Genomic DNA, 12,738 nt, shown 5'->3' with positions numbered 1-12,738 from the left:
TTGTTACAAATGAGACATTAATGAGATTCATTGAAGAAAAAAAAATTATTTTGTTTATTCGGAGTGTCTTTCATTGATGGTCCTATTATCATGTGGCAGATCGAGATGGAGGGAGGTAAATTAAATATTGAGTAACTTTTTAGGTGAGAGGTTATTTATTTTTCAAGGGAATAAATTCCTTGGGAATCGACTCTTACTCAATGAAATAATTTTGTGAGTACCAACTTAGTTACATTGTGAGAGCACATTAATGAGAAATATTATAGCAAAAGATGAGTACATTCATCTCAAGTGCTCTTCATCATCCATCCCTAGGTTATGTGAATGGAGGTAATTACGGGACTAGTTTATAATCGGCCACCAAGTGGTTAGGGGATGAGAGGAATTTTTCTCTGAGAGCAAGCACCCATCGGTAATTGATTCTTGTCTTATTATAACAAAATGTGATTACGCTCACTCCAAACACGTCCTCACGACTTGTCCTTAGGTTACGCGAAGAAAGGTAAATCATGGAGTCAGTTTATAGTCGACTGTCAATTGACTAGGAAGTGATAGGAGTTTTTCTCCGAGAATATGTGTTCGTCGAGAATTGATCCCGATCCCATTGTAGTAAATCTGCCTCCTTCTAACCAACTGGGGTATCCCCGTGGGGACTAATAAGAAACATTATAGTAAAATATGATTATACTCACATTAGACGCTCCTCACAGTTTGTCCTAAGGTTATATGAAAGGAGATAATCATGGGACCGGCTTATAGTTGACCACTAAGTAAGTAGAAGGTGAGAGGAGTTTTTCTCAAAGGGCATGCACTCATCGGGAATTGATTCTTGTCTCATTGTAATAAACTCACAACATATGTCCTCACAGCCTGTCCTTGGGTTACGTGAATAAAGGTAAATTATGGAGTCAGTTTATAGTCAATCGTCAATTGACTAGGGATTGGGAGAAGTTTTTCTCCGAGGGCATGCACTCGTTGAGAATTGATCCCTGCCTTATTGTAGTAAATTTGTCACCTTCAAATCAATTGGATATTTTTGTGAGGACTAATGAGAAATATTATAATAAAAATATGATTACACTCATTTCAGATACTTTTTATAACTCGTTTCAAATTAAGTAAAGAAAGATAAATTATAGAATTAATTTATAGTCGATCCTAAATAACGAAGAGGTAGGAGAAATTTTTTTCCGAGCATATGTGTCCGTGTTGATCCCTGCCCCAATAGCTAGGCTAGTGGATCCATCCTATTCAATTGATGCTTCAATATGAACCGTCCAAATGATGTCACCACCGATGCCGATCCATCATCAGCTTTTAGACGGCTGAGATTTAACTCATCCAGAGGACATATTAGGGTAAAACTGGAATTTTAAAGAGGCTCCCTCGTCGCTTCGAGCAATATAAGAGGGTCGCTCCCCGATCCCCAAACCCTAATCCGCCGTTGTGATCTCCCAGCTTCCTCCTCCACTCGGCGGACACGAAGGTATTTCCTTTCGCCTCTCAAACGCTTCTTCCTTTTTCATTTCATCTGAAGCTTGCGGGTGACTCTTTCTTCGAGTTTTGTTTTGTGTGTGCTTTTCTGTGTTCGTTCATTTCTGTTTTCCCTTTACGATCCAGCTTAATCTCAGAATCTGCTTTTTGTAAATAAGTTTTACGGTGTGGCCCTATTCCATCTGTTAACATTCATCCGTTGAGCGCTGATGGATCAAATTGTTGTCCATGGTCCAATTGATTTTTGGATTATAAGGGCTCATCGAGTTCCCTGTTCTTTTGACTTGTATGTTCCGTTAGATGGATGCTAATTTTGTCTAATTATACAATGTTGTTTTGTGGTAAGACCTCTGTGGATCACATCAGTACTTGCTTTCCATGAAACGTTTTATTTAGCTCTAAATCACCACTTTATTGTCTTCCATTGAATTATTACTAGTTTTTCGAAGTTAGTTTCACCGAATCGACTTGTCATGCCAATTATTAGTTTGACTAGTAATGTACAGATTTGGATATTTAACATTGTCATCGTGGATATGACACATTTAGGTTTTTTTAGATATCTGGATAATCAACATGAGAAATTTAGTTCTAGGAGTTTTAGGGTGAAAGCATTTAATTGTCAAATTCTTATTTTGAATTCAAGCTTGGTAAACCACTCTATTTACAGCTCTAACATGCCTCCTTAACAGCATTAATTGCTCTCTATTTTACATTTAAATTTAATTTTTTTTTGCATTCTCTGTAACAGGTTGAGCAATAAGCAATCAAAATGTTTACTGCAAGGAAGAAAATCCACAAGGAAAAGGGATTGGAACCTACAGAGTTTGAAGACACTGTTGCTCAGGTAATGATACATATGAGCGTGATGATCCTTTCAATATTTATTTTAGGTTCTGATTGGTTGGGCTTTCCTCCAGGCCTTTTTTGATTTGGAAAATAGTAACCAGGAGTTGAAGAGTGACTTAAAAGACCTATATATCAATTCAGCAGTGTAAGTGCATCCAATTTACTTATCTTTTTGTTCAAAGAGAGCTGATAGGCTGAATCTTTGGATTGAAATTTGCTCTATGATGCAGTCAAACAGATATTGCAGGCAACAGGAAAGCTGTTGTTATTCATATTCCTTTCAGGCTCCGGAAAGCTTTTAAGAAAATTCATGTGAGGCTAGTCAGAGAATTGGAGAAGAAATTTAGTGGAAAGGTGAGGCTTCATTCACTTTCTTTTCTTTCTTATCTTTAACAATGTTAAATAAATAACTGAAACTACATGCACTCAACCATGCTGAAGATGAATATGTGTTAAGTATGCTCCCTAAATCCAATGTGAGATTTGTTTATACATTTAACTCATATCTTTGCTCATGGTTATCATTGTTTTGGCTTTTTATTTCTATGAGTAGGATGTGGTTCTAATTGCAACAAGAAGGATATTAAGACCTCCAAAGAAAGGCTCTGCTGTTGTGCGTCCTCGCAGTCGAACACTCACTGCAGTTCATGATGCAATCTTAGAGGATGTTGTGTTCCCTGCCGAGATTGTTGGGAAACGTATAAGATATCGTTTGGATGGCTCCAAGATAATAAAGGTTGTTCCTTGAGGTCACTGTCTCTTGTGTTTTTTTGTGTTGATCTTCTGGTTGGGTTAGTGTTTTTTTTTCCTTTACTAATGTAATATTTCTGGAAACAACCCACATACATAAAGGGCCTATCAAAAAATTATATTCCATTAGAAAACAATACAAAATAGTCTTATATGTTCTGACTTGTTGGTTCATCTTTTATTACACTTCAATGGGTACCAATTCTGTACCAGGATCAATCACAGCAAAAATGATGTTGATCTCGTCTTATTGACTTGTGCATGTCACCTGGTTTTCTGAAATTGGATTTCTTACTAGATAAAGATAGTGGAAGGCATGCAAACAGGCCGATTGCAATAGCATTTGATTACTGTCTTTGTATATTGTTTACTTTAGTAATGGAAATCCACATTGTTTTAAGCTCACTTTGTTGTTGGAATTGATTTGTGTAGCTTAACATGAGTTTTCTTGAACCAGATCTTCCTGGATCCAAAGGAACGGAACAACACAGAGTACAAGCTGGAGACATTTTCAGGTGTCTACCGGAAGCTCTGCGGCAAGGACGTTGTCTTTGAGTACCCGATGCCAGAGAGTGCATAAATCAATTCTTCACCAAAAAATAGTGAAGTTCAAGATGATTTTATCTGGTATTGGTTAATTTAGAACTCGAATTCAGACTACTATGGACGGCTATGCTCCCTTTTCTTTAAAATGTCAGCTATCAGCTTCTGAACATTGAAAAGTTGTCTTGTTCGTTGATTTTTCATCTTGCCTTGTGTTGGTTAATTAATTTCAAACAAAATTAGATTTTAACTAAACTTGGATTTGTAATGCATGTTTTGGTCGAGTTTGTAGATTGCTACGCCAACATGACAAAAGTTTGAAGAAGGCAATCCTTAAGTTTTCAGACAATTATTTTCAATGCCCAGTTTTTTTGTTTGTATTATTTCGAATTTGACTTAATAGTGAGACTTCCCACTTCATATATAGTGATCCCTTTTGATAAACTAGAGATCTATCTTTAATCCAGTTGGTTGAGTTGAGATAATGATATATGGGTGCAAAGTTCTGAAATCAATGCATACTAGATTTTAATATAATTTGTATGCATATGATAGATTTCAATAGCTAAAATATTTTTTTTGCTATGAGAAAATTGAGAAAGTTATTAGATTTATATATTAGCTCATGTATGCAATTTAGGTAATAAACTTTCAAATTTAAGGTTTCCAAAATACATTGCTATTTTGTTGGTAGTTTTTATAAAATTTAAATTATTTTGTAGGTACTTTTTTATAAGATTTAAATTTGAAAATGAAGGTGAGTTGAAAATTGATTTCATCCATACAAGAATATAAAAAAATGCAATTTGTATGTGTCCATGAGTTTCGTATTATCAGTTTATGGAGATCCAATAAGTTGCTACTTGTTAAATTACAACAATTAAGTTTTATTTCCATTAGTGGGATAGGTATTATTTTTACTATATCATTTTTCATATTTAAATAAGTTTTATTTTATTATTATTAATCAAGTCAACTTTTGATTTTTTTTTTATTTGATGTGTATATTTCTACATTTATTTTTCATTTAAGTGTATGTTTGGATCATTTTAAACTATTCTTTATAGTTTTCCTTGATATGATATAATTTAAAATTTGTTTTAATGTTCTTATTTTTCATTCTATCTATTTTTTGATGTTCACACATCTAGTTTGATATTCACATCTTTACAATTTTCATCATTTGTTCATGTACTAGTAATGACTTAACATTCAATGTTGTATTACATATTAGGTTTAAATGTCTTTTTTTTATAATTTTCTTTTAAATTTTAGATGTATTTTATGATAATATAAAACATTTATTTTTTTTTTCAATTTTAATCATCATGTTTATATTTTATTATATTTTATGGAAGACATTATTCTTAATTTCTTTATTGTTATAAAAAATTAAATTTAAATACATAAAACTCTTTTAAATTTTATATATTCTTTCTTTCATTAGTCTATCTATAATGTGCCCAGTAAGATAATCTTTTAATGTAAAAAAGATTGAGATTTCATATAATTTTTTTAGGACTATGTCAATAAATATTTATTATGTGTAAATTTTATTTTTACTTTTGATATTTGTTAATTAGTTGTTTGAGAAAATATATAACTTATATTATTGACCTTCCAAATATAAATCTATTTTAATTTTTGGTTACCCCATGATCTTTTTTTAATATTTTTTCTATTATTATTGTTCAAACTTTTATGATATAACTTATTAGTTTAATACCTTTATAGTTTGTACAATTTTATATATCTCTATTAATCTTATCTAGGAAATTAAAGTACTTATCTATCATTTATTAGATTTTTTTTTAATATCATGTTAAATAATTTTTTAATTTATTCAATACCTTGTCTCCTTATATAAGATTGTTCTTTTGAAATTTAAATTTTACGTTAACAATTTAAATTTTTATATTTATTTAATTTACTTAAATTATCATAAGTTGGTCATCTAAACATTCTTTAAAAATATTTTTTTTATTACTCTTTTATTTTTCTATTATTTACTAGCATATTATTGTATTAATCTTTAATACATTTTTTTATAAATTTTTTTTTCTTACTTTGTTTTGTTTTGTGTATTTACAACAATACTCATTTCATTTTTTATTTTACTTTGTTTTGTTTTGTGTATCATAACTTAAACTTGAGTTATCTATTATCTTTATTTTTTCGCTTACTCATTTTCTCTCTTATACATATAAAACACTAATCCTTCTTCTAATATCGCATCTACTACCTTTATTATTTTATCAATGAGGGTTCTTATATTTCAAGTTTTCAATCTTAGAATATTAGTTATTCTATAATATTTATTTTTATCCAACGTATGAGATGAGAACTCTTATCTATTTTACACGATACCTAAGTTTTCACGTAGATATAGTAGTTTTTGTCGATACATTATAGTTGGACCTTGTAATGTAAACTTTTATATATTTAGCACTACACCCGATTTCTTGAGATGTAACTTTTTTACCGACACGTTACAGTCGAACATTCAAAGAGCAATCTAACATTAACACAATAATTTAATAAATTATTTACGGTACTTATTGATATATTACAGTCAAAATCCTGCAACATAAATTTTTATATATTTAACATTATACTTGAGTTCTTAAAATATAATGATTCTTATCGAGACGTTACACTTAGATCCAGTAATACATTCTTTTCAAAGAGCAATCTAATATTAACATAATACATTAATGAATCCATATATCATCAATGCTATTTGACACCGTAATAAAACTATTTTTTTTATATTAGAATGTGGGACCGATCATGTTATCTTTTGCTACTAGATACTAGATTTTAAAATAAAATTGAAATAGTATATAAACTTACATAAAAATGAAAGTTAAGCGGTTAAGCCCATTTAAGTATTATTATTATTATTATTTATTTATTTTTTTGATAATTTGGGTGCCAAATTGGAAAGCTCTCCTATTGCAATAAAATTTTAAAAAAACGGAAAGTAAGGCGAACTGCCCGACATTGCACCTTCTTTGCTACTGGTTTCACCAATCACAAGTGACCCCACACGGTCAATATTCGAGACAGAAAAGCTACTAATCTTACCAGATCTAAATTCGCGAAGAAAAACCAATGGGCATCCTCCAAGTGTCACTTTGCCAGGAAAGGAAAGGAAAGTAAGCGTACCTCTTCATCCGTCTGCCCCCATCGAATTCATCCTTCCAATCGATCGAATAACAGCCAGGAGAGAGAGAGAGAGAGAGAGAGAGAGATGGGTAACTCCCTCTTCAAATTCCTCTGCGGCAAATTCTCCGACCAACCCCACCACTCCTCCGCCGCCCCTCCCGCCGCGCCCGACGCCGTCTCCGCCCTCGCCCACGATCTCCACCACTTCGGCGTCACATCGCAGGTCATTACTCTCCCCTCCCCCAATTCAGCCACCGCAATCAATACTTCGTCGCCAATTTCTTCTTAATTGCTGATGAGCCCAGGTTCCGGAGAGGCTGAGCCACCACGTAGTCTCCTCTAAGAAGGCACAAGCCAACTGGTACGCCTGTCCCTCTCTTCCCCAACAGGCAACAATCCCCAATCTCCCAAACCTCATCTACGCCTAAATAAATACTTGCAGGTACAGAAAATTGCTGGACGCATGGAACGAATCCAAGCCGCCGCCCAAAACACCAGAAGCAGCTTCGAGGCTCGTCGTCCAAACCTTAAAGAGGCATCAGAGAGCAGACGTTGAGGTACTGCACTCGACTTCGGAGACAACAACAATCTGCACTGGTTACTTACCGCTAACCCAATCTGATTCTTCGAAACCAGGGTCTCTTGGCTTACTACGGCCTTCCACTCCCTCACACCCTGCCGGATGCTGCGCCGGTTGTTCGTCCTTCATCCAAGCCAGAAGGAGTGAAGTATGAGCTGCACATGCTTCCAGTGAGATCTGATCTCTTCTATAATATATAATTCTGTTGGTAATTACCGACTGAATTTTATTTCTGTCGGTAAATTACATTGCCGACCAAATGACTCCCGATATCACAAATTTCGTCGGTAAATCCAAATACTGACGAAAAATTCAGTCGTTATTCACTATTATTTTTGTAGTGCATAGTCAATGCATTTGGGCAGTCTTGTAACAAAGTGCTTGATACTTTCGGTGGATGCTAGAGTTGTGGCAGATGGAGATACAATTACAGTGTATGTCGACACCGCTGATCCGAGAGAGTCAGCGAATGTCCCTCGAGGCGTGCACGAGGTGGCCATTGAGAGAGCACGAGCACGAGCTGCCAAGGACTACAACAAGGCAGATGCACTCCATAAAATTGTCATGGACGCAGGATACAAGTGATGCACTGCTCAAGTATCCCAATTGACCATGTTCTTAAGCATTGGCACATTTGCAGAGTAATTGCTGGAGCTAACGATGAGGAGATCCTTGCGCAAGTATCGAATCAGACTAAGGTACAACATTTAGTTCATCTTGCTTTGATCAATCGGCCTAATAATGACAACAGGGGAATTGATGCACCGGAGAGCTCCATGCCATTTGGGAAGGAAGCCAAGAAGGCTCTGGTGAAGTTAGTCCAAGAAAATCTATATTAATTTTTAGTCAATAAATTTATATTATGTGTAAATCTTATTTTTACTTTTAATATTTTTTTAATTAGTTGTATAAGAAAATATATGCCATTTGGGAAGGAAGCCAAGGAGGCTATGGTGAAGTTAGTCCAAGAAAATCTATATTAATTTTTAGTCAATAAATTTATATTATGTGTAAATCTTATTTTTACTTTTAATATTTTTTTAATTAGTTGTATAAGAAAATGTATAATTTATATTGTTGATCTTCCAAACATAAATCTATATTAATTTTTAGTCACCCCGTGATCTTTTTTTAAATATTTTTTCTATTATTATTGCTTAAACTTTTATGATATAACTTATTAGTTTAATATGTCTTCATTAATCTTAATCTTATCTAAGGGAACTAGAGTACTTATCCATCATTTATTAGATTTTTTAGTTTTGAATATCATGTTAAATAATTTTTTAATTTATTCAATACTTGCCTCCTTAGATAAGATTGTTCTTCTAAAATTTAAATTCTACTATAAAAAATTAAATTTTTATATTTATTTAATCTACTTAAATTACCATAAGTTGGTCATCTAAACATTCTTTAAAAAATTGATGAAAATATTTCTTTGATTACTCTTTTATTTCTCTATTATTTACTAGTATCATATTATATTAATCTTTAATATATTTTTTTTTATAAATTTTTTTTCTTACTTTAGCTATTTTATCCATGTCTCTTTTCTTTTATATCTATTTTTTAATATAACGTCTAAAAGTTTCTTTATTTTACTTCATTCATTATTTTCTTAGTCTTTTTTTGGGCTATTGTATATTTTAAATTTTTTTCATTCTTATAAATATATAATTCATTAATGAACTATTTACAACAATGCTCACTTCATTTTTTATTTTACTTTGTATTGTTTTGTGTATCATAACTTAAACTTGAGTTATCTATCATCTTTATTTTTTCACTTGCTCATTTTATCTATTATACATATAAAACACTAATTCTTCTTCTAATATCGCATCTACTATCTCCATTATTTTATCAGCGAGGATTCTTATATTTCAAGTTTCAATCTTAAAATATTAATTGTTCTATAATATTTATTTTTATCCAACGTATGAGATGAGAACTCTTATCTATTTAACACGATACCTAAGTTTTCACATAGATGTAGCAGTTTTTGTCGATACATTATATTCGGACTTTGCAATGTAAACTTTTACATATTTAGTACTATACCCGAATTCTTAAGATGTAACTATTTTTACCGACATGTTACAGTCGAATCATGTAACATGTTCATTACAAAGAGCAATTTACCATTAACACAATAATTTAATAGATCTATTTATGGTACTTATCGATACGTTACAGTCGGGATTCTGCAACATAAATTTTTATATATTTAACACTACACTCAAATTTTTGAAATATAACGATTCTTATTGAGTGTAATACAACTATTCACTATTATTTTTGTAGTGCAATGTATTTCTTTCATAGAGCAATCTAATATTGATATAATAATTTAATAAATCCATATTTCAATACTATTTGACAGTGTAATACAACTATTTTTTTTTTATCTGAATTTGAGATCAACCATGTTGTCTTTTGCTACTGGATACTAGATTTTAAAATAGAATTGAAAGATTATATAAACTTACATAAAAATGAAAAGTTAAGCCCAATTAAATATTATTATTATTATTTATTTATTTATTTATTTTTTATAATTTGGGTGCCAAATTGGAAAGCTATCTATTGCAATAAAATTAAAAAAAAACGAAAAGTAAGGTGAACTGCCCGACATTGCACCTTCTTTCTACTGGTTTCACGAATCACGAGTGACCCCACACGCTCATATTCGAGACAGAAAAGTTACCCATCTTATCAGATCTAAATTCGCGAAGAAAAACCAATGGGCATCCTCCAAGTGTCATTTTGCCAGGAAAGAAAGAAAAGTTAGAGTACCTCTTCGTCCGTCCCCCATCGAATTCATCCTTCCAATCGATCGAATAGCAGCCAGGAAAGAGAGAGATGGGCAACTCCCTCTTCAAATTCCTCTGCGGCAAATTCTCCGACCAACTTCACCACTCCTCCGCCGCCGCCCCTCCCGCCGCCACCGACGCCGTCTCCGCCCTCGCCCACGATCTCCACCACTTCGGCGTCACATCGCAGGTCATTAGTCTCCCCTCCCCCAATTCAGCCACCACAATCAATACTTCGTCGCCAATTTCTTCTAATAATATCTTAATTGCCGTTGAGCCCAGGTTCCGGAGAGGCTGAGCCACCACGTCGTCTCCTCTAAGAAGGCACAAGCCAACTGGTACGCCTGTCCCTCTCTTCCCCAACAGGCAACAATCCCCAATCTCCCAAACCTCATCTACGCCTAAATAATTACTTGCAGGTACAGAAAATTGCTGGACGCATGGAAGGAATCCAAGCCGCCGCCAAAAACACCAGAAGCAGCTTCGAGGCTCGTCGTCCAAACCTTAAAGAGGCATCAGAGAGCAGATGTTGAGGTACTGCACTCGACTTCGGAGACAACAACAATCTGCACTGGTTACTTACCGCTAACCCAATCTGATTCTTTGAAACCAGGGTCTCTTGGCTTACTACGGCCTTCCACTCCCTCACACCCTGCCGGATGCTGCGCCGGTTGTTCGTCCTTCATCCAAGCCAGAAGGAGTGAAGTATGAGCTGCACACGCTTCCGGTGAGATCTGATCTCTTCTATAATATATAATTTCGTCGGTAATTACTGACTGAATTTTATTTCCGTCGGTAAATTACATTGCCGGCCAAATGACTCCCGATATCACAAATTTCGTCGGTAAACCCAAATACCGACGGAATGCCGACGAAAAATTCAGTCGTTATTCACTACTATTTTTGTAGTGCATAGTCAATGCATTTGGGGCAGTCTTGTAACAGAGTGCTTGATACTTTAGGTGGATGCTAGAGCTGTGGCAGACGGAGATACAATTACGGTGTACGTCGACACCGCTGATCCGAGAGAGTCAGCGAATGTCCCTCGAGGCGTGCACGAGGCGGCCATTGAGAGAGCAGGAGCACGAGCTGCCAAGGACTACAACAAGGCAGATGCACTCCATAAAATTGTCATGGACGCAGGATACAGGTGTTGCACTGTTCAAGTATCCCAATTGACCATGTTCTTAAGCATTGACACATTTGCAGAGTAATTGCTGGAGCTAACGATGAGGAGATCCTTGCGCGCAAGTATCGAATCAGACTAAGGTACAACATTTAGTTCATCTTGCTTTGATCAATCGGCCTAATAATGGCAACAGGGGAATTGATGCGCCGGAGAGCTCCATGCCATTTGGGAAGGAAGCCAAGGAGGCTCTGGTGAAGTTAGTCCAAGGAAAGTGCTTGAAGGTTCTTGTTTATGGAGATGATCGATACCGTCGCTGCGTAGGAGATATTTACTTCAATAGTGTCTATATCCAAGTGAGATACTTGTTCATGGCATGGAATGGCATGGCATGGCATCTCAATTAAGTTTCTGATACTTGTCCATTTTTCAGGAACAGATGCTTAAGAAAGGGCTTGCATGGCACTACGTTGCCTATGACCAACGTCCAGAGCTAGCAAAGGTGATCCTACTGTTTCAGTAACTTGTGTCTTCCTGTAATACAGGAGATGATCTAAAGAGTTTGGTTTCAGCTCTATTTCACGAGATTATTGATTTTCAGTGGGAGAAGGAAGCAAGAGCTAAACGTGTTGGCTTATGGGCTTCTTCACACCCTGAGAAGCCATGGGAATGGAGGAAAGAGAGAAGAAATGCAACATAAAGAAAGTGTTCTGAAACATTCACGCTCTCCTGTCGCTTGAAGAAGATTTGTGAAGTATTAGTTGTTTGGAGTTGCTGAAACTTGTGTATCGTTTATGTATTATCATTGTTTTTAATGAATTGAATCATCGCAAATAATTGAAGAGGAAGGAGTACCATTAACTTTCAATTGCAAAATACAGAATGCCCATGTTTGTTTTGAACACTATCCTTTCTGTAAGAGGTAAAATCCGTCATCTTGACGGTCCTCCTATGACTGTCCTATACCATTGAGAGAGAGAAAATTAGGAAATTGAAGCTAGTCATCATATGGGAGGATAATTCCTTGGTCTTTGTCGGAATTTGACTCTTGTTTAATTATGTAAATTTATCATGTGATAACCAACTCAGCTATGCTTTGGGGGCTTATTTTGAACACTATCAAACCTTATGCTATTAACATGTTACCTTGGCCACACTTAAATCATCATCCACATTCAACCTCATCGAGTCACAAGTTTTGTGAGATCCAACTACATAGCGCGTGATTGCACCAATACTATTGATCCTATATGAAATCGGGGAAGATGATGCACTAGGTAGGTGGTTTTGATGTTGATTGTGAGAAGACTTTGAGCTAGAAGCAGAGGGTACTGAGAGATCTTGTGTATCAAAAAAGAAAGTAGAGGAAAGAAAACGCCAGCCAACACTACTGATCCTAACTGAAATCGGGG

At 34.7% G+C, this 12,738-nt stretch overlaps 3 protein-coding genes across 3 annotated transcripts; all 3 read left to right on the top strand.

Annotated features, from left to right (window-relative positions):
- Window positions 1-1,377: 1,377 nt before the first annotated feature.
- LOC122045405 (40S ribosomal protein S7-like) lies at window positions 1,378-3,839 on the top strand. The gene is made up of 6 exons (XM_042605622.1): window positions 1,378-1,486; window positions 2,246-2,341; window positions 2,415-2,488; window positions 2,574-2,697; window positions 2,897-3,079; window positions 3,551-3,839. Exons 2-6 carry the CDS (start codon window positions 2,267-2,269, stop codon window positions 3,671-3,673), a joined length of 579 nt encoding a protein of 192 aa, XP_042461556.1. The 5' UTR covers window positions 1,378-1,486; window positions 2,246-2,266; the 3' UTR covers window positions 3,674-3,839.
- Window positions 3,840-6,889: 3,050 nt separating this feature from the next.
- On the top strand, window positions 6,890-8,223 carry LOC122048172 (probable staphylococcal-like nuclease CAN1). Its single transcript, XM_042609768.1, has 6 exons — window positions 6,890-7,027; window positions 7,110-7,165; window positions 7,247-7,361; window positions 7,441-7,554; window positions 7,733-7,965; window positions 8,025-8,223. Exons 1-6 carry the CDS (start codon window positions 6,890-6,892, stop codon window positions 8,221-8,223), a joined length of 855 nt encoding a protein of 284 aa, XP_042465702.1.
- A 1,931-nt stretch (window positions 8,224-10,154) lies between these two features.
- LOC122045404 (probable staphylococcal-like nuclease CAN1) lies at window positions 10,155-12,202 on the top strand. The gene is made up of 9 exons (XM_042605621.1): window positions 10,155-10,390; window positions 10,483-10,538; window positions 10,620-10,734; window positions 10,814-10,927; window positions 11,163-11,350; window positions 11,410-11,469; window positions 11,523-11,682; window positions 11,760-11,828; window positions 11,928-12,202. Exons 1-9 carry the CDS (start codon window positions 10,250-10,252, stop codon window positions 12,024-12,026), a joined length of 1,002 nt encoding a protein of 333 aa, XP_042461555.1. The 5' UTR covers window positions 10,155-10,249; the 3' UTR covers window positions 12,027-12,202.
- Window positions 12,203-12,738: the final 536 nt, after the last annotated feature.

Source organism: Zingiber officinale, chromosome 2B, assembly GCF_018446385.1.
Source record: "Zingiber officinale cultivar Zhangliang chromosome 2B, Zo_v1.1, whole genome shotgun sequence".
Classification (NCBI taxonomy): Eukaryota; Viridiplantae; Streptophyta; class Magnoliopsida; order Zingiberales; family Zingiberaceae; genus Zingiber; species Zingiber officinale.
This window is presented reverse-complemented; position numbering and strand designations above follow the sequence as displayed.